At 47.0% G+C, this 20,621-nt stretch overlaps 1 protein-coding gene across 1 annotated transcript; it reads right to left on the reverse strand.

Moving 5' to 3' along the window:
• Positions 1 to 3,417: 3,417 nt before the first annotated feature.
• Positions 3,418 to 19,606, reverse strand: ENDOD1 (endonuclease domain containing 1). The gene is made up of 2 exons (XM_044442627.1): positions 19,242 to 19,606; positions 3,418 to 7,161 (listed from the first exon to the last, which is right to left on the reverse strand). Exons 1-2 carry the CDS (start codon positions 19,563 to 19,565, stop codon positions 6,034 to 6,036), a joined length of 1,452 nt encoding a protein of 483 aa, XP_044298562.1. The 5' UTR covers positions 19,566 to 19,606; the 3' UTR covers positions 3,418 to 6,033.
• Positions 19,607 to 20,621: the final 1,015 nt, after the last annotated feature.

A 20,621-nucleotide genomic window follows, 5' to 3' on the forward strand; every position in this document is an offset into this window, starting at 1 on the left:
TTCTTGATACTGAGTTTCAAGGCAAGTCATAGGTATATCATTCGCTGTCTTGCATCTGTTTTGCAGCGAAGGAAAAGTATTTGTTTCTATAAGAAAGAGTGCCTTCCTCGGCAACTCCCTCTAGGTTCGCCTCACACTTTAAAGAACCATTGGACTGTATGGCTTCTTTGATTCCTTTCAACCTGCAATTCTAGGATAGATTCTGAGTACCAGTTACAGGGGAACATGAGCATCTCCTGTCTCCACAAACTTTCACTGGCAGCTCTGATTGACTGCTGTGGGAACAGAACATTGCAGCAGATAAGCCTTTGGTCTAAGTCTGCATGGCTCTTGTGTTCTTATCAGAACAAAGTCTCATATAGTCCAGCATTCCCCCTCAAACAGGGGCAAGCCATATTCCATCGAACGCAAGCTGCCCCGTTGCTTTCCCCCTGCACCTGCCAATCAGTGCCCCTGACTCTGGAGGTGCCAGTTGACTTCAGTGGTATGGTCTTGTCTTTTGATTTGCCTCATCCTTTTCCAAAAAGCTAGCAGCTGTCATCATGTATTCTGTGATGAATTCATTAACCAAACTCTGTGTCTTTGAAGAAGTATTTCCTTTCTCTAGCCTCCACTGAAACCCAATGCCATTGCATTATGGAATCATCTCTTAAACTCTGGTTTGACTGTACCATTTTGTTGTCGCATAGTGGCCTCTTTCGTTGTCACCAAAGTGTGATACGTTATGCTACGCCCATGCATGCCAAAAGGCAGCATTTTAAGAGTATGTAGTAATTAGAACTTCTCAAAGTGCATCATTGTGGCTGGATCATGCCTGTCATTCTTCAGAACAGAGGTAGTATGACATTCCTTAAAAACTAAGCACTCAAACCTGTTTTCCTAATGCGAACACAAGAGGGTGCTGGAATATTATAATAGCAGGAAATACTCTTGTGCTAGAGTTGCTTGAGCCAAATAATTCTTAATTTATAACATAATATTTTGGTGCAAAACCTGGCAGTTTAGAAGCATGTCCACAGCACACATTTACACCAAGATTATTAGCTCAGTAATTCAGCAAATAAGTCTGTTAATGAGGAGATCAACCCTGACTGCTCTTTAGAAGGCCAGATCCTGAAGATGAAACTCAAATACTTTGGCCACCTAATGAGAAGGAAGGACTCCCTGGAGAAGAGCCTAATGCTGGGAGCAATAGATGCCAAAAGAAGAAGTGGACGGCAGAGAATGAGGTGGCTGGATGGAGTCACTGAAGCAGTGAGTGTGAGCTTAAGTGGACTCTGGGGGATGGTGGAGGACAGGAAGGCCTGGAGGAGTGTTGTCCATGGGGTCAAGATGGGTTGGACACTTCTTGCAACAGCAGCAGCAACAATTCTCCCCCCTTTCACTCTCTCCCTTGATCCACATTTTATGCATACCGATCACTGTGGGTGAGGCGAGTCAGCCTTCCCCAACCTGGCTCCCTCCAGATGTGTTCTGTATTAGCACCTGCTTTTGCGTGGCTTGCACCATCTTGCCAAGCGTAGGCAGTCAGGCCATGCCAGTTGCTTAGGGTTTCTGAACATGAGGTGTTCAACGCGGCATTTTAGCAAGGCTGGTTTCCTTTGCAAAGTTCCTTTGCAAGCCTTCCTCCACACCTTGGGAGAGGCAATTCTTTTTATTTATTTACTTATTCATTCCTTACATTTTTATACCACCCATAGTCCAAAGGCTCTCCTCCTTTTCCACCTTCATCTGTATCCCATTACACGAGCACAAGGTGGTGCCCTCTGTGGCACAGCACAACAGCAGAAAGACATGTGTTTTGCCTTGATAATAGCTGAGGATTATCCATGTTTTAAAGAATAACAGGAAATGCATAGGAAGTACAAAAGAGGCCCTGGAGACGACCATTGTCATGTAAAGCCCTTGCAAACTAACATGAATAAAGCATCAGGAGCACACTATTATTATTATCATCCTCACTTTGCATTTATATCATACCTTTTTTCCTCTTGCAAGGAACCCAAAGCAGCTTACACAGTCTTTTTTCACTCCATTTCATCCACACAAGCAACAATCCTTGGTGGTTAAGCTGAGGGTGAGCGGCTGGGCCCAGAGTCGTCCACTGAAGACTAAAACCCAGATCTTCCGTGGCACCAGTCCAACCCTGACCACCGACCACACTGGCCTTGCATAGAGAAGCCCCAGCTCCTGTGACCACTCGAACCTGTTACAGTTGGGCAGGGGTGCACAAACTGTAGCCCCCCAAGTTCTGTGCCCCCTGCTACGGCTCCAAAATCCCCTCTCCAAAGATCATCATACTGTATGTGCTTTCCTCACAAGAAAGAGCACCTGTCCAACACTCTGCTTGCAATCTCCTAGCAACAAGAGTAATCTATCAAATCAGTGGGATCTTCATGAATATATCTGTGTACATTCATGTGGGCCCCCAAGCCTGCTTCACATGTAGCTTTCAGAGCCAAAAAGAAAGTACACCCTAACTTAAGGTCTTTTTTGAGCAAACGTGAGATGAGGCGATAAAGCCATGTCTGATTTGCGCAGTCGACTAGAGACCTCAGACTACACATGGGAGCTGGGGCTTCATCATTGAATATTCTTCCTTAGAAAAATGAATCCCTGTATGTACAGAACTAGTGCGTTAGAGAGAAGGTGTGACAAGAACTCACACGGATAACCACTTTGCACTCAGATCAAGCCAGACATATGTATGTGTGCACACACTGGAGGAATGTTGTCCATGGGGTTGCGATGGGTCAGACACGACTTCGCAACTAACAACAACACAGAGCTGCCATCTATCTGCTCCCTTCTTGTCTCTGCTCTAAGTCAGTGCATGGAGTTCCACTTTCTGGTACCTGGTTTGTTTAATCCAGCCTTGATTATGTTTTGCTTTTATGCTGTTTCCTTCTGTTTCACTGAGCATCTTTACAGTACAGAACAAAGAGGATCAAAAGAATAGCAGAATCAAATACGGTTGTTGGTTCAAAATAAAACAGCTTTTTCAGAACGTTTATGCATTGTGATGTGTGTAAATTTTACTCCATGTTCTAACTGTGCAATGGCTCACTTTCAAACCTTGTTTCTCCAGTCTACAAACTTCCGTTTTGCAAATAAAACAGAAAGTAAATTATTGTACACTGAATCAAAAGATGAGTATTCACCCCATCCAAGGTGAACTCTCTGTAACTTACCTGTCAGGCCAGAACACCCACAGGTAAAATTTAGTCCAACACTGCATCTCCAGGTTAGAAAATGCTACATCTATTGATGTGTGGCAGCTATCTAAGGTACAGTGTCTGTTAGAAAAATGGTGGCAACTCTATTTAACATTTCTCCATGCACATATAGCCCAGAAACAGCAGGCTCTAACTGTGGGCCACAGCAATTAAAGGTTCCCAAGCAGCCACAAGCTACAGGTAATCAAAATACCATTTATTGTCTTAGTGTATTTATGTAATGCTTTTCATGTAAAACATCTCCAAGAAGCTAACAAAATTAAAAATAAATAGAACTTAGCAATAAATACATTTTAAAGAATGCAGCATAACCCAACATAACCAGCAGCAAGGGGAAGGAAAAAGCCAGATCAAAACTCTACAAGTGAAACTTGTAACAAATTGTTACTTTGTGAAAGGTGTCCATCTTCAGTTTCTCCCTCCCCTTATAACATGGGTCCTCAAAAGTTTGAGGACCGCTGCCTTACAGCATTGCATGGCTACCGAGCATGCCTGATCTGAATGACAAGGACTGTATCTGAATTACTGCCTCCACCTGATTCAGGAGAAAGTATTACTTTTCTAAAGATTGGTTTGGGGTTCCTATAAGCTTTCCAATACTGCCTTCTCATGCATGTAGCTCCTTTGGCCATAACAGGATCCACACTGTACTTCCAAATTTTGGAAAAAGTTAGTATTTGTGGGTAAAAGATCCTGGGCAAATAAAAAGGCCGGCTTCCTCTGGTGCCCGGCAAATGTCCCTATGGAGAGCGTTCTGGAGCCAAGGAGGTGAAACCCCTCTTTTATCATGGGACACCACCTATATCAACTCAGTAGGTAGAAGGAACTGAAGGACTTCAGAGGAAGAGCTCCAAAATGGTGAAGATCTGAATGGAATAAGGCAGTCCTTATGTAGGCTGGTTACTTGCACATTGCCATGAAAGAAAACACCAATTTCCACAGAATGTGCATGCACTAATTTATATGCATATATGATAAATTAGTAGTTAGTGGGCAGTGAGGTGACCTGTATGCTTTCTCCATTCACTGTCCGGGTGCTAACCCTGGATAGGCAACGTCAAGGCTCTGATTCGTCCTTCTTATGGCTCTTTATCATTAAACCACACTGGAACCAAGCAGCCTTCAAACAGAGGATTGTCTTCTACACAGTAGGCCACATGGCCTCTCTCCCCTTCAGCTAAACTGGTCCTAAGCCACAGAGCCTTTAAATGACAAAACCAACATGTTGCGCTGAGCCTGGAAACAGGCAGGGAGCCTGTGTAGTTATTGTCAGATGCACCCCATCCCAATTAGGAATCAAGCTTCCCAGTTTTGCACGAACTGTGGTTCCTGAACCAATTTCATTGGCAGCCCCATATAGAACATGTTATGGTAATACGAGCTTCATCAACCTGGAGAAGTCTGCAAAGGTTCCAGTGTGCAGAGGCTGCAGTACAACCCCCAGGTGCAAAGTCAGTAAACCTCAACTGCTCTGAACAGGATGACGTATCTGATGCGAGGCAGTCTTCCCAACCTGGTGCCCTCCAGAAGCATTGCATGTTTTGCTGCTGTTCTGTGCCATCACGTTGTCTCTGGCTTACGGAGCCCCAGTGAACGGAAGCCCTCCAAATGTCCAATCCACAACAGCCCTGCTCAGCTCTCGCACATCCCAGGCTGAGGCTTTCTGTATCAATTCAACCCGTCGCATGGTGGCTCCCCCTTTTCTTCTCCTGCCTCCGACTTTCCCCAGCATGACTGTCTTCTTCAGGAAGCCTTCCCTACTCATGACGTGCCTGAAGTACAACAGCTGCACTTTTGCCATTTAAGACCCATAATCCCCAGCCAGTATAACCAAGCGGGTTGAGCATGCTGAGCACTGTCATCCAATACATCTGGAGAGCACCAGGTTGGGAAGGCTGACCTAACGATTTCAGTGTAGAGTCAACATTCAAGTCAGGGACTTCCTGGTTCATAGCTTGGCCTCTTTGTCACTGCACTACACCAGCGTTTCTTCACCCCGGAAGTGCACATTCTTCTCACTTCGAGGGACAAATGCAGATTTGCTAAAATGTTGCCAAATGTACAATTATCCTTAATTTATATGCCAGGCAGTAGGCAGGAGAGAATCTAGAGTGCAAATCACAATTAAACCCCTTACCACGAGTCAGTGCATTTGCCAAACTAGTGCACTCTCTCCTGCCTGGCTTTGGCTCGCCGGGGTCTTAGGGGTCTTAGCCTTTCCCAGCCTAGCTCCTTGAGGCCCCTTTAACTGCCTTGACTGCCACAGAAAGAACCCGGCAGCTTCTCCATGCAGGATGGGTATCCTGGGTTATGGCCCCACTCCTAAACAAAGAAAACACACGTGCAAGAGCAATTCTTGACTAAAAAAAGAATTTTTTTCAAAATGTTTCCAAAGCCCTTCCTGCCCCTGTCATTCTGTTTCCTTAGTTCATAAAACTATTCCCAAAGGACTCAGGGGAAGCCTATCATGGCTGATGACCCCAGCTTTGCATCTTCATACATTCTAGTCATAAGAATGTGTGTTCCTCTCATATTCAAGAGTATTTTGTGTTTCTGCAAAGATTTGACATGGTAGTGAGAGGTTAATCAGCCCACCAAAGCTGCTGGTTTTACGATACATGAACTTTTAATTTGCCATAAAATTTCCCTTTGAGGTCATGTAGCTCACCCATGTTGCCAGAACATCGGTTCATCACTGATAATGTCACCACAATAAATATTTAGGAACAACAGGAGATTAGCAACATATTGCAAAGTATTGCTTCATTCTGAGGGGAGAGAGGGAGTTCTTTGCTTTTTAGGCATCTGCTGAAATCTTAGGAAGAAATCTTTTGGCTAAGAAAGATACAACATAATTTAGGCCTGTCACAATATTGGTTGTAGCATCAATGACCAACAAGAACAGTCCACCAATGCCTGAAGCGATATCTTGAAGTACCGATGGAATCGCACCCAAGGTGTAAAAAGGGAAGGACACAATATCCAGGATCAGATTAACAGGCACACTAAGAATCCTGTATGTAATCATTAAAACATTGTAGATGTTTTTCGCAATGCCGTTCAGGATGTTTACAGCTACCCGTGCCAGGTCGATGAAGATATTCAGCAGCGCTGTGGAAATTCCTTTGATGAAAGTAGTCACCCCCCTGATAACCATCTGGACAAGGCGCCACAGGAGATAAAAGGTAAGTTTCACTACTTGGCCAACCAGGTAGAAAATGAACTTCAGCAGTTTGAAGAGCGGGGTCACAATGAAATAGAACAGTTTCTTCAGGAAGCCACTTTCCTCTTTTTCTGCGCTTTCCTGGTGGCTCGCAGTGGCCTTTTTTCCTTGTGGCACCAGTTTTTCATCCTGTATCTCTTTTACAGACTGCAGCACGGCCTCCAGTTTCTGGGGATCATGCCTCTCTTGGCCACAGTTGTTCTTAAACAGCTGGGCCCCTGAAGAAAGCTTCTTCTCAAGAGCTTCCACAGTTGAACTTTCTAGACGGTTTTCGGCAGCCAGCTGTTTAATAAATCCCACAGACCAGGCCTTGGTGCCATCGTCACAGCAGGCTGCTAACCAAAGAAACTCGGGGACTGCAACTTTTTCTTTCACTCGGAGGGTGGAGGGGATGGCTCCCGTAATGAGATAGAGATCCTTTCCATTCCCACACTGAGGAGCCAATCCTCGGCCTAACAGGTTCTCAACCTCCCAGTGCCAAATCTCCTGAAGAGGCGGAGTCATCGGTATGGCGTTGGTCAGTGTGTGGGTGGCAATTTGGTGGTCTCCCTTGTGAAGGGAGCTGGGGTTGAGCTGCCCCTGCACATAGCCAGAGTCCACATAGTCTGCAGTGAGTGCCTGGTTCGTTCCCAAGTTCTCCACCGAACCTGTGACCTCATCCTCGGGCATCATTCCTTCCAAGCCATTTTCAGGATCATCCAGCTGAAAGAGCAACACAAACGATCATTGAATTTGAACCCAAACCAAATTCTGGATTCCTGTTTGCAAGATAGCAAAGTCCCAGATGCAATCAGAAATCATCTCAGCACCTGATTTGAATATCTGTGGCTCCCCCTCCCACTTTTATTTATTATTTATTTATTTGGAGGTTCTGTATGCCGTCCCATTCGCATGAGCCTCGGGACGGCTTCCAACACAATAAATAAGCATATAAAACAATACATATTTTCCTCTTAAGACTCTAACTCAGGAAAGAGAGGCCTTCCAAACATTCTGGACTATGAGTCCTATCAACCCCAGCCAGCATAACCAATGGTAAGAGATATCATGGCAGTTGTAGGCCAAACCATTGAGGAGGACAATAAGTTGCCCACTCTTGTTGTGACAACATGCAAACTCCACAGCCTGAACACTGTCCCCTTTTTTCTCCGCACACGCTTCTTTTCTCCTCCATCTATTATCTTGACCAAAAAAGTGCTCTGGGGAACTTGAAAGCCTGCACACTATTTTGTGTCCTTTACTGGCCGAGTGAATGCACTGCCCAGCCAAGGCTTTTGGAATCTGTCGGCTGAGATATCTATTCCATACCATCTTGACCAATCAGTGCTGGGAGCATCATTGCAATGCAGAATTAACAGGTGGCAACCTTTGTCTCTTTATATCGAGACATGATGGCACATGCCATTTTTCCAGGGTCAGGAGGTTCCACAGGAATCTTTTGTCCTGAGTCACCCAAAGGAATGTGTTTGCCTCACACACGCTTCCAGAAGAGAAATGTCTCCTTCAGATGACATTCTTAGGAGACATTGTGTTTAATGGTGTTAAATTGTGTGTTTCATCCGGGAATGTGTCAAGCAGACTCCACTTATGCACAATTGTGCATACGAATAGAGTGTCAGGGGCGCGTCTTGTCCCCAGAAGATTTCACTTTCAGGCACTGAACATGTCACACAGGATTCATGCCTTATGGGCTGAAATCCCAACCCCATCTAGCACATACGTAATTCTTCCAAAGCCCTACCTAATTTTTAAAGAAGCATGTGCTACAGCTCCTGCTATCCTGGAAGACACAGACTCCAACTTGGGTCTTTGCTCCCTGGTGCAGGATAACAAAGTGTGGCCACTTAAACTCCAGGCGGGGGCATTCTGCACAAGCCTCAAGAATCCCTTGTCCCTTTATTACTTTGCATAATCTAGGATGGAACCTAACTCATCTATACCTCTCGAAAGAGCCAGCTGTGTTGACTGTGGACAAGAGAAAGCCAAGGAAAGGCTCAATAGCCCTCTTTGAGGTTCTGAAAGGATGTCACACAGAAGAGACGTGTCTCTCCAGAGTTAGGGCAGCTGCTCCAGACAACTGGAGCTAAAGGGTGAATAATCCAAGGAAGCAGATACTGATCCTCTATATGACGTTCCTACTGGTGGGAGTTCGTGAACAGTGGAACAAACTACCCTAGGAAGCGTTAGGCTATGCGTCATCTTAAGCAGAGGTGGGCCAGTGTTACTGAATCTGTGGAATTCCTACACTGTGAGAGAGCTAGACTAGATGACGCCCAAGGTCCCTCCTAGCTCTAAAATCCTATCATTCCATAGTGCTGGTTGGAAGCGCAAGCTGAGGCCCGTCTGCTGCTAGTCAGGTTAGTTTGCATTAACTAGCAGGTACAGGACTGCCTACCGCTTCTGCTTCTGCAGGATGCTGTGGGTAGATGGAATGCCTTTAATTACAGAAGCATCTGGACAATTTTCTCTCTGTCATCCTTGTTAATGAAGAAGCAAGGCATGCTTAAAGTACCACAAAGAGGGTGCAGTGCTGAAAAGGAGAAAATCCAGAGGGATCCTGCCAGTGGGCCCCTGTTAAAGTTGTGGGTCCTTGGCTGATGCCCAGCCCTACCAGTCTTGGACACCAGCCCTGATGACCGCCGCCGCCTTGGGAAACAGCCCTCAGAAATGCTTAGACTGTGGGCCAACAGCAGGCCTGTACAACAGGTGACACCCTCTCTATGCCAAGAGCGTCTTTTTGCTGCAGGCAAGAGTACATGGAAGTCTACCCTGTATTATCAGAAAGGGTAAAGAAAGAAATAACCCAAGCTATCAGGTAGCTGGAAGATTTCCCCATGGGGAAAGACAGGAAGAACTTGGGAAGGTTTAATTTAGTGGAGAAAAGGACAAAAGACGTCACCATAGAATTTTATTAAATTCTGTAGGTCGTGAACTAAGGGAGCCTAACTCTTGTCCACCTCATGGGTTTCCCACGGGTGGAGCATGGTGTGAAGAGAATACTGGACTACATGGGCCCAAGCTCTCCTCCAGTGCAGCTCTTCTTATGTTAACATTTTTCCTCCCTCTCCTATATTACTAGTAACTGGGGTCATCCAATGAAACGGACTGTTAAATGCATTGGAATATACAAAGGAATAAAAGGACTTCTTCAAGCAATGCACCATCAACTTCTGGAATTCTCTGCCACCAGATGTGGCAATGATCACAGGCACAGAGTGCAGTCCTGCGCACGTTTAGGCAGCAAACATTATCCTGCATCTTCCAGCAACGCTGTCTGAGGAATGCTGGGAGTTATAGGGCCTTTTTTTCCCTGAATGTGCATAGGATTGCACCGTTAGATGGCTTTAAAAAGCGGAGTGCTCAATTGATTTCATTTCTATACTGCCCAACAGCAGGATGTATATCCGATAGCACGTATCCTCCCATACATGGCTGGTCATTGTCAGAAGTCCTTCTCCAGGAAACACCTGTAAAGGATATAAGGAAGGTGGCTACCCGGAGCAGAGCCTTTTTGGCCGTGGCACCCTGTTTGTTGAACCAGCTTCCCAGAAAGTTGCACTTGTCCCCAATGTTCTACATCTTCAGGTACGAGGATAAAACCTTTTAATTTCTTCAGCATCTTAATTGTTTAAATTGTGTATTATATTTTTGTGGCACTGTGGATTAATTATTTTAATTATTTTAATTATTATTTTTTATTATTATTGGTTTCATATTCTGTCTGTTACTGTTATTGATTATATTTTGTTTCTATTGATCATGGTTGTAAATTTTTCTTGATTCAATCTTCTTGCAATGTTTTAAACATTGTAAACTGTCCAGAGAACCTACTGGATATAGGCACAGTATAGAAATTATATTTAAAATGATAAATAAATAAGAAAGAATCTCAGGGCAAGGTTTGCTTATTCGTGGTGCACCCATGCCCTGTCCTGAAGTCAAGCAGGTCTCCCTCTGGTCAATGCATGACTAGGAACCCCCACAGTGGACTTTTCTATGGTATAAGATGTTTCCAGCTACAGCAAGAATCTTCGTTTACGTGTGATCATGATGACTGACTTTTTTATTGCTTTTGAGCTTCTCTTGCATATTGCTATTGTACTAGAAGGATGGATATGAATTATGTTAATAAGTAAACATACATCCTTAATGACAAAAGTAAATCAAACTTTTCAGAGTTCACTGCTCTTTGACACTGGATAGGACCAGGTGGCCATGTCCACCATCTTGCTGGATTCATAATTTCATTCTCCTCTATGAACCAAACTTCAGTCTGAAATCTTACATAATGTTTTAGGAGAAGAAGGAAGTAGCTTGATAGAAGATCTATTTGAATAACCAAATATTTGGAACAAGGAAGTTGGAATAGCAACAGCTGTTTGTTATCACTTATCTGCGAAGCACCTCCAGGTGCCTTCAGAAACCAGCATGTGGAGAAGATAGGTGTTATTATTTCAATGTCTGTCTCCATTCCATTCCATCCTGCGAACTCAGGCTGAGAGAGACAGGGGCATGTTGAAGGGCAAACAGTGAGGCTGGAAGTGCAACTAAAGCCCTAGTTTCCAAATCCAGTGCTTCATGCAATGGGACACCTTGCAAAGGACATCACCTAAACCAGCCTTCCCAACCCAATGCCCTTCAGATGTGTTACTCCAACACATGTGAAAGGTACCAGACTGGGGAATAACCCAAACCCTAACATGTTTTATGGAGATATTGCCACACTGCAAAAAAATGGTTGAAGGGAAAGATTCAGTAGCTATTTTCTGGTTATTTAGAAAGAAAAAGGTGTGGTGTTTAAGAGCAGAAGCAATTAAAGCTTGCACAACTATTCATGGGATTCCAGAATGCAGAGACAATGTATACAAAGCCAAGAAACTAAGAGAACTGATCAAAAGAGACTCTCCTTTTTCTGGCTGTATCTTAAATAGCTGCAAGCACAAGAGAAGTTCAACTAGTTCAGGATTTTCCCCTTGCAGCTTCTTCGTACAGGGAGAAAGGCTACCTACACAAGGCATAAGAGTTACACCAGAAGAAGTGGCAGAGTTCCTCAAACATATCACAGATTATGCCAACCTGGATGACCTGGTGTCTTCTAGGTATTTATGCACTGTAAGTCCCATCAACCGCAGCCAGCATGGGCAATGGTCAGGGATTGTGGGAGCTGTAGTCCAAACACACCACAAAGGTAGCACGTCACCTATCCTTAGATTATGATGATGGGGAACAGAGATGATGCCCACACATCACATTCTTGGACAACTTCTAGGGCTCCAGCAGCAGGAAAAGCCCCTCTTGCATTTTTATCCCAGGATAAGCACTCCAAGTGGCTGGATTTTGTCACTTCGCACAACTCTTCTGACCCAGCTTTGCAGGAAATTCAAGGACAGCCGCGCAACTCTATTTGGAGCTACCGCGACCAGAAAAATCCCAACCATGCCCAGTGAGCAAGGAAGAGACACACCAAAGCACCCTTTAACCAAGCCAGTCTTGAATCGGATTTGACAAATGACCCTGCTAGAGAGAAAAATTAGTAGCATAAGAAGAGTCCTGTTGAATCCTCTAGGAGCAGCTGAGTGGCACTGAATTTTTACAAGGCTTCTCAGCAAAGTCTGTCTACCCATTCAATTACCAATGGACTGCGAAATCCACTGGCCTGTGCTGAGAAACACTGTAGAAATTCAGCGCATGTGTAGGTTTTAGCCTGTCAGCTTTAGCAGTGTGTTGCTCTGGCTGAACCAGGCCTGTGCCACTGAGTTTCTCTCCCAGCCTACAATTACATGCAAAACAAACTCTATGCAGCAGCTTGGATGCTGAAAATGTGTCTAGAAATAGTAACAGAGCTCTTCCTCAAACATCTAGCATTTGAAGGATGTCTTATTTGCAACAGCTCGGGGCCCTCCTTTCCTTCCTAGCTGGCTGATTTCTTAGGGATCTCTCCACCCCAAGCCCAAAAGACTGATAAACCCCCTCCGGTAGTGAGTCAGCAGCAGTCTTGGAGGTGCTGTTAGTGGGCGTGTGGCTCTTTCGCTGACACATCAGTTCTGAGCTTGTTTCTTCAAGGTCCCACAGGAGCCCAAGTCGAAGCATTAATGGGCCAAGCAAAACTGAACTTCAAACTCTGCTGGGGCTGCAAAATCCTGCCTCCTTGCTTCAGCTCCTAAGATTAGAACAAGCCCTCCATACATCAGTGCCAGAAGGAAGTGCAGTGCGCATTCCCTCCTTGGGAAGGGCAGGGCAGGGCAGGGCAGAGGGACATCGCTGCATCCGCGCATGCTTAAAGGCGTCCCTGGTTTTCCCAGTCGCCTGCCCCGACAATGCCTCCCTTGACAGCTTTCCGCGGAAAAGGAGCCAGGCAGCTACAATGGGTGGGGGGGGCGGTGCTCTTGTGTGAAGAGCAGCTGGCTTTCTGCAACACCATCGGCACCCCGGCCCGTGCCTTCCCTATTCATTTTGGAGTCAAACCCCTTCCTGTTTCCAGGAGAAGAATGTTTGCGTGTGCAAGTGGGCAGAGAAGAGAGTGGCACCAACTTTGCCTCTCATGGGAAGAAGAAACCTGCTGCATCCCTGGGGGAATTACAGCTACAGGCAAAATATAAGGCAACTTCCCAAGATGTATTTACTTAATATCCTGCATTTTTTCCTTCCAAGGCACTCAAAGCGGCTTACAAAATTCTCCTCCTTCTCTTGATCTAATTCTCACAACAACTACCCTGTGCAGTAGGCTGGGCTGAGTCATCGCCCAGGGAGCTCCATGGCTGAGTGGGGACTAGAACAAGCTCAGACCTCCGAACCCTCACCCCACACTGGCTCTCATCAGATGACTCCTGTGAGAGCAGTGAAAGGCAGACCAGCTTTCTGGAAGGACAGGTGGTGTGTCCCTATTTTAACTGTGCGGCTGTGTCTGGGTTTTTAAAAACCTGGGAGGGGGCAATTTTCATTGCAGCTGCAGTATGTAGGAAGGAAAAGCTTCTTCTGTCCCTGCCTTGCTGCAATTCTGAGAAAAATCTTTCACACACACACCCCTAATTAACCCCTACCTCCTAAGTCTTTCTTCATAGTTACACCCACTTTCCAGAATGCTCCTCTTGAGATGCAGGAGGTGCCAACTCAGGCATGTTTCAGGACCCACCTTTTCACCACTGACTATAATGCCTCATTAGGTTTTACTATTTTGATTGAGAGTCTTTGGTCTTTTGTTTTTATATGGCTTTAAACTGAAACAAGTGGTATATTCTGTTTTTAACTTGCTTCCCTGCAGTTGTTTTGTATTTTAAAATCCGATACTGTAAAATGCTGCAAGGGGCCTTTTTGCATGGAATCAAGCCGTCTATAAATCGATTAAATAAATTCTGGATGGGAAGGTGATTTTCATCAAAATCATGACTGCGAAAGGAAGGGTTAAACCTTCTTCCCTTATGCACTACATGCTGAGTGGACTTGTGATTACACTCTTAAAGCCCCACCCACAGCTACTAGCCCAGCAATTACAGTTAACATCTAGTTGGGCACTCAGAAAGCAGATATGGAAAGGAGTCCACCCTCCATGGGGCTGTGGGCCCCCAGAGTGCCTAGCCGTGCTTACCCTTGCTGCTGGCCCAAAGTAACAGCAACAGAGAATGGCCCAGAGTGTGGTCTGAAGGTGAATAAGACATCTATCGTGTTGAAGCTAAGCAGAGCTGGGAACGGCCTGAGCTTGGAGGGCAAACCACCTGGGTAGTGTGTAGCCACCTTGAGTTCTACAATGGGGAAAGGTGGGATATAAATATAAATAAATAAGCCCAGCACTGCAGCATGTTCTCTGCATTCAGAAGGTCTTTGGCTCATTCCCCTGGTCTGGAAGTAGCAGGAGGGCTGCGATAGAATAAAGCAGGAGACCCATGGGAACATTTGGGAATTTGAGATGCTGCTGTGAAACCATCATAAAACACCTCATTAATGAGTTACTGCTTTGGATCATAACACATGGAACTGTGGCATGTTTGGCCAGAAGTTTTGTTCCATATTTGTTGGACACTGAAGCATCTCTTTAATAAGGGTGGTGCAATACAGCAAAAAAAAAAGTCTTCTAAACATATGGGCTGAGAACTGTACAACATTTTCCATATATGTATGGGCAGCATATTAGACACTACCTTCAAATAAATACTTATTTGGATATTTGCTCCAATTTTGCTGAAGCTTTATAGTTGTTAGAAAATTGTGTATTTCATACAGATCCATGTACATATATAAACAGAACTGAGGACTCTAAAAAAAAAATGGGTTCCACACCAGAATAAGATTCCTCCTGAGAACCTTTGAGCAACTAAATGTTCTGAAGAAAGATGGGCCCATGGGCTGATGCAGCATCAGCAGCTTCTGATGTACACAAGGAAAGGATCTCACCAACAGCAAATGCTGCATCAACTGGCGATGGCCAATGTTTGGGGACAAGTGGGCCACAAGCCAAGCCAGAGCATGACACCGTCATGCAAGGGTTGGCAGAAGGGATTGCTGGACCTCAACTCCCAGAAGCCCCTGCCAGCACGGCCAGTGGCCAGGAATGCTGGGAGCTGAAGACAAAGGCATCCGGATCTTTCTTTTTCCCACCCCTGCGATGGACCAGGCCACCAGTGCAGCTCCTCATCCCCCAGTGTCTGTGTGTTTACCACTCCTCTCTTGAGATTAGGATTAGGCGTCAGCGCGGACCAGAGAGCCAGTGTGCCACAGCCAGCCTGGGGACAGCCTGCACATCTCCAGGCACACCGCAGGCCTTGCCAGGCTGTCATTCGTGGCTGTCCTTCCCTGCCTCAGCGCTCTCCAGAGGACTCAGGCCGCGAGGCGTCCCCCAACCAGCAAGGGAGTCATAGCCCAGCGCATCTGGAAGGAACCAGGGTTTCAGGGTCTGAAGCCTCAAGCTATACAGGAGGCCTCCCACAAAGGTTTGGGTGCCCAGCGTCGATTTGGCCCAGAGGCAAAACCAGAAAGGAAGAAACCGAACCGGGGAATTATTCCTCCTGGTGGCAGAGGAGAGCAGCAAGAGAAAAAAAATCTGTATTTCTGATGTTTGTTTGCTACCTGACTTGCAAGGGTTAAAAGTACAGAAGTCTTGCGGGATTTTAGAAAAATGAGGGTTACTCTATTGTGAGTGTCCTAACAACCCTTACCCAGCTGTATCTATATTTGGATTGGGCCACAAAACTAAAACTGCTCCTCTGCTGCTTCTACCCCCACTCTGATTCCAACAGGACAGTATGGCTTGCCGTTTGCTTCCAAATTGTGTTCACAGTCCCATTCCCAAGCTTTTGTCGTGGCTGGGAAACTTAAATTACATCCTGAGGTCTAGAGCCCTAAAGCATTTGATTATGACAGCCCTCTACCTGCAGGACCAAGTGGTACAGCCCAGATACAATTGTCTAGGATCTAAGTGTAACAACTTCTCTGCAGCTTAATCTGGTGCTAAAATGTTACAAACTGAAAAATAAATTTAACAACAAATTATACTAAACTGCAAATTAGCACAAGGCCACATTTTTGAAATGCACACTTGAGTGCTTTCTCAGGCTTCCATTTTGTCAGGTTTTGGATGTGCTAATCAGCTATCATTTCAAGATGAAAAATAGTTTCAAATGCTTCTGTTACAATCTGTCCCAGTTCAGTGTCTTTTTTCCATATCTTTCTTAGACATATGTGTATTACCTCCTTGAGAACTTGTCCTATTTGCTTTGTCATCCTTTGCACTACAAAAGAGACGCTGTGGACTGGCTCCTTGACCAAAGGAGGCTTTTTGTGATAAGCTTTATGAACCCTTGTAAAAAATATTTCTTGATGTACATGTATGTAGAACTGCCAGGGTGGGGCAAACATTGTTCCTTCACCTCGGCCCGTAGGGTGGAAAAAAAATCTGAAATGGTGGACTACAGCTATCCCAGAAGAAATCAGAATAGTTTGCCATTAACAGCACAATCATATGGCTATTTTCCTGGGATTAAGTCCCATTGAACTCAGCAGCACTTCTGCACAGGTGTTTAGAAGACGTCACTCTACATGCACCATCGAATAGATGTTTATGGAACTGTGGGCATGTGGGACTCCTTTATTAAATCAAGGCATGAGGGGGGTGTTACCATCATTTCCCATCTAGTCCTTATTTCTTTTTTTGGTTTTCTAAGTCAATTTTAGAAGCTTGAATTAGCTGTGGATCTCCTGCCCCTATGCAACAACAACAAAGTGGGCAACGGTAATTATGGTCATTCCTAGGGTTCCAGGTTCCTGCTTCATTTTCTTCCCTTATAATTATTGCTACAGTGTGTGCTAAAGAACTTAGGCTTAATTTATCCTGCCAAGCGATAACAGTGTGCAGTGAGTCAGACTGGGCTGAAAAAGCAACTGGCTAAATTGTTTTGGATGTACGTGCTTTAAAAATGCACACCAAAAGGTGGTTCTGGGGCTTACCCTGCAAGACAGCAACTTGACCCTGGTGCAGTGCTGCAGGTAAGGAATTTTAGACCCTGGACTTTCCTGTCTTAGGGCTCAATCCTTCGAAGAGATACACAGGAAAGGATCCTTTGGGCCCCAGCATCTCATATGGCTGTCTGGGGAATGCCGGGAATTGTAGGACATTTTTCTGTCTAAACGTATATATATTGCACCCCTATAGCTCTGGTACCTTTGGAAAATGGTGCTCATAATTTCTGTTGTGAAACACCCAACTAACATCCGATCTTCCTCCCCTCCAAGCGGTTACATGCTTTAAAACTGCTTAAAAATTCTTGATATATCGCAAGTTTAGTAAAAACAAAATAGTTTTTAAAAAACTAAATAACTCTCTCCGAGCATGTGCTGTTTTGTATTTGAAACTCACTTTAAGCTCCTCATCAAGACTACAGGAGCAAAAATTAGTTTGCTTCTGCACTTGGCATTTTCAGGCAGTCACTTGAAGGCCCCCTGGGCCTTGAACCTTGGCCCCCTGGTCCAGCCACAGCTGCACCACCATACTGGTAAAATGCAACAGGCGAGCTGATTTGACCCTGACATTTCCCACCCCAAACTCAGGACATGTAAATGGCAGGTGTGCCGCCTCAAGGATCCAGGCTCACCTGCACTGGAGACCCTGGCTGGGCGTGATGCAGGTGCACCCATGAGCAAACCACACACCTGCGGTAAAGCACAGGGAAGCTGCTCTGAGGCAAAGAGCCACGTGGTACCCAGCCTGGGCAGAGAGCTGATTTAGCTCTGGGTTCAAATCCCTGCTCATGAAGCTTTCTGGAGAGGCTTGGGATAAGCGCTGTCAACCCAACCTTGCAGGAGTGTGCCAAGTGTAAAATGAGATATCATCGTGATCCCCTGGATGTAATACCCACATGGCAAATGCAGAATCACTATAGTCGAAGAAGCATGGAGCTCTTGCCAGGCAAGTCAGTCTCTTTGTAACAGAGCTTCCCCTCCACACTCCTTTCCACGTCACTGTGCTCCCCAACACCCAACACAAGGTATGTCGAATTGCACCAGCCTCTGCCAACATCTGGACATCAGAATACACAGAGTCCCAAACATCCCACAGATCAGGGGAGAAGATGCAAAAGTGGAGAGGGAGAGTTCGACCAAGGGCCACCAGTTGGTTTAGCGGCCTCGTTTTGTGTTGGTTTGGTTTGTAACATGTAATTCCAGAATGCAACAACTGCGCACGCAGCACAGCTAACCCTTGACAAAGAGCCAAGATCGGCTGCAACGCCTTGCCAGGGCTACATTCGGCGGCAAGTCGGAGCTCTGCTGTTGCAGGATGCATGAAAGGATTTGGAGATCAAAACTGGGGCTGTCTCTCCCACACCCACTCTGCATTCCTGTTTCCTGTGCTCAGAAGAGCACTGCTGCGTCTGGCCAATGCATCGCGGTTGGGAGTGGCCAATGCACTGCTCTTTCTTGCTGGAGCACCTTCTCCTCTGCATACTGCCTAAATATTAACATCCACTGGACCTGCCACCTTTGCCTGGAGTCTTGCACACAGCGACCCAAGAAAGAAAGGGCATTCTCCTTACTGGCAGCAAGCCTGATAAACTCCCTCCCTCCTCATAAGACAGTTGCATCTTCCAATCTTTCAGCTTCCACCCAAGACCAATTTGGCCACCCAGTTTTTGATGGAAACGGTGTGGCTGCATCCAGTAGACTTACTTTTGGGGAACCCTTTCTAGAGGGTAGCTTAGCCTAGTGTAGGAAAAACAAGACATCTTAGACTAACGCATTTATTCTGGCATAATATTTAGGGGACTACAGCCCACTTCATCAGATACACCCACAGATGCCAATCCCAGCATAACTGTGTTAGTCTTCAAGCTGTTTAATGCACCTGCGTTCTCCCTTGTTCTGACATTTTTATCAGCTGATGCCAATAGATTTTATGTTTCAGGGCCAGCCAGGGGGAGCAAGCTTGAGCAGCAAATATGGGGTGCCAAAGAAGGGGAGTAAATGACTGCTTTACTGTTATTAAACCTCTTCTGCGAGAGAGGTGCTGTACAGACTTTTCTACCATTTGGCTGCCTGTGGATGTTACCGGGGTAGTTGATCTGTCTCGTGCAGCAAAATGCCTTGGGACATTCCTGTTGTGGTACCCCATTCCGGGGTTAAGTTCGTGGTGAAAAGCAGATCATTAAACTGCAGGAATCAATTAAGGAACCCCCCTTTGAAAGTCAGCGCCTTGGAGGAGTGAGTTCCACGTGCGCCCGGGCGGCGCAGACCAGACAAGCGCTTCCCGCCCGCACCCCTGCGCGGCCCAACCCGACCCGCCTGGCACGAAGGCTCACCTGCGGTTCCACCAGCCACGTCTCGACCCCGCTGGGAGCGGCGGCGGCGGCGCCCCCTGCGCACCGAAAAGCCGAGTACAGCGGGATCTTGTCCTGCGTGCTGTAGAGGGTGGCGAAGCGCGGCTCCTGCTTGTACTTCTGGCAGATCTTCTGCAGCGCGGGCGGCCCGCCCGGCCGGAGCCCATCGGGGGGCGTCCTCTGGTAGAAAAAGGCGTCGCAGTCGGCGAAGCCGGCCGCGTCTGCCTGGCGCACCACCGCGCCCCGGACCGGCCCGGGCAAGGCCAGCGCGGCCGCCAGGCACAGGCAGGCGAGCGAGGGCCACATCCTCGGCGGCGGGAGCGCTGCTTCTCTCGCTCAGTGCGCCGTCCGCGCCGACTGAGATGCTGCTCCGGGAGGCGGGGGTGCGGCGAGCCTCTCGCGGCGCAATGAAATACGCCGCCGCCGCCGCCCGCAGGGCGCCCGCAGTCCGCCCCGCACGCAGCAGCGCCGGGTGAGCGCGTCGCACGTGAGGCGCGCGCGCCGCTGACCCACGCGCCGCGGGCGACGGCCGGCACTCTGCACGCGCTCAGAGCCACGAGGGCCTGCGGCCGGGAGCGGGGCGCAGGAAGGGGAGGAGAGAGGCCGCGGGGGAGTCCCCTCGCTTTCCCTCCCTGGCCTTTTCCTCTCCTTCCCTTGCCTTGTCGCCTTTTCTGTTTTTGCCTTGCGTCATTGCAGCGCCGCTCCTAGCCCGGGCTCTGTGTGTGTGTGTGTGTGTGTTTGGCTCCCAGCCACAGCTGGTGTCAGTAGGGAAGGGCGGAGAGAGAGAACCGCATTGCAGCAGGGATCCCCCCCCATCCGCCTAGGAGAGACCTCCGCAAGCCCATAGAGAGCCTAAAGGGGGGGGGGCGGCAAAAAGGTCGGGGGCAGCCTATGCGGTTTGTAGAATCCTTGAAAGAGACAGCATTACAAGCTGTTTTTCAATGAGAGGCATGTCAAAATGATAAGGAGGTAGGGAATTGGGGGCTACCTCCCCCATCCAACCTTGACCTCGGGCTTGGACATGGGACGGGAGAGGATGACAGGGCAAACATTTCCTTCCTGACGGTCCACCTGCCAGCCACCAGCGTGAAGGTGACGAAGAAGATCCAGCAAATGCCTGGCTAAACCCAGCAGTGGCTCCAGATTTCCATGCCTTTCCCTTCCCTGGCTAATCCAGTCTGTCACAAAGGGAACATTTCTTCCAAGGTCTCTGGGCCTGACATTTCTCAGGAGGCCAAATCCTCCCACAGCCCAGCCCATGGCGAAGCCATTAGGATTCTCAAACGCCAGATGAACTTTGTACCAACTGAAAGGGGTTCTGGGGAAGGGAAGGGAAGGGAAGGGAAGGGAAGGGAAGGGAAG

The sequence above is a fragment of the Varanus komodoensis genome, unplaced genomic scaffold, assembly GCF_004798865.1.
Source record: "Varanus komodoensis strain SLA01 unplaced genomic scaffold, ASM479886v1 scaffold4, whole genome shotgun sequence".
Lineage (NCBI taxonomy): Eukaryota > Metazoa > Chordata > Lepidosauria > Squamata > Varanidae > Varanus > Varanus komodoensis.

Excerpts from the sequence above, each read along its gene's own strand:
- ENDOD1 (XM_044442627.1), bottom strand. The coding sequence starts at position 19,565 with ATGTGGCCCTCGCTCGCCTGCCTGTGCCTGGCGGCCGCGCTGGCCTTG. Across the intron at positions 7,162-19,241 it reads CGTGGCTGGTGGAACCGCAG|CTGGATGATCCTGAAAATGG; the intron begins GTGAGCCTTCGT and ends TTGCTCTTTCAG.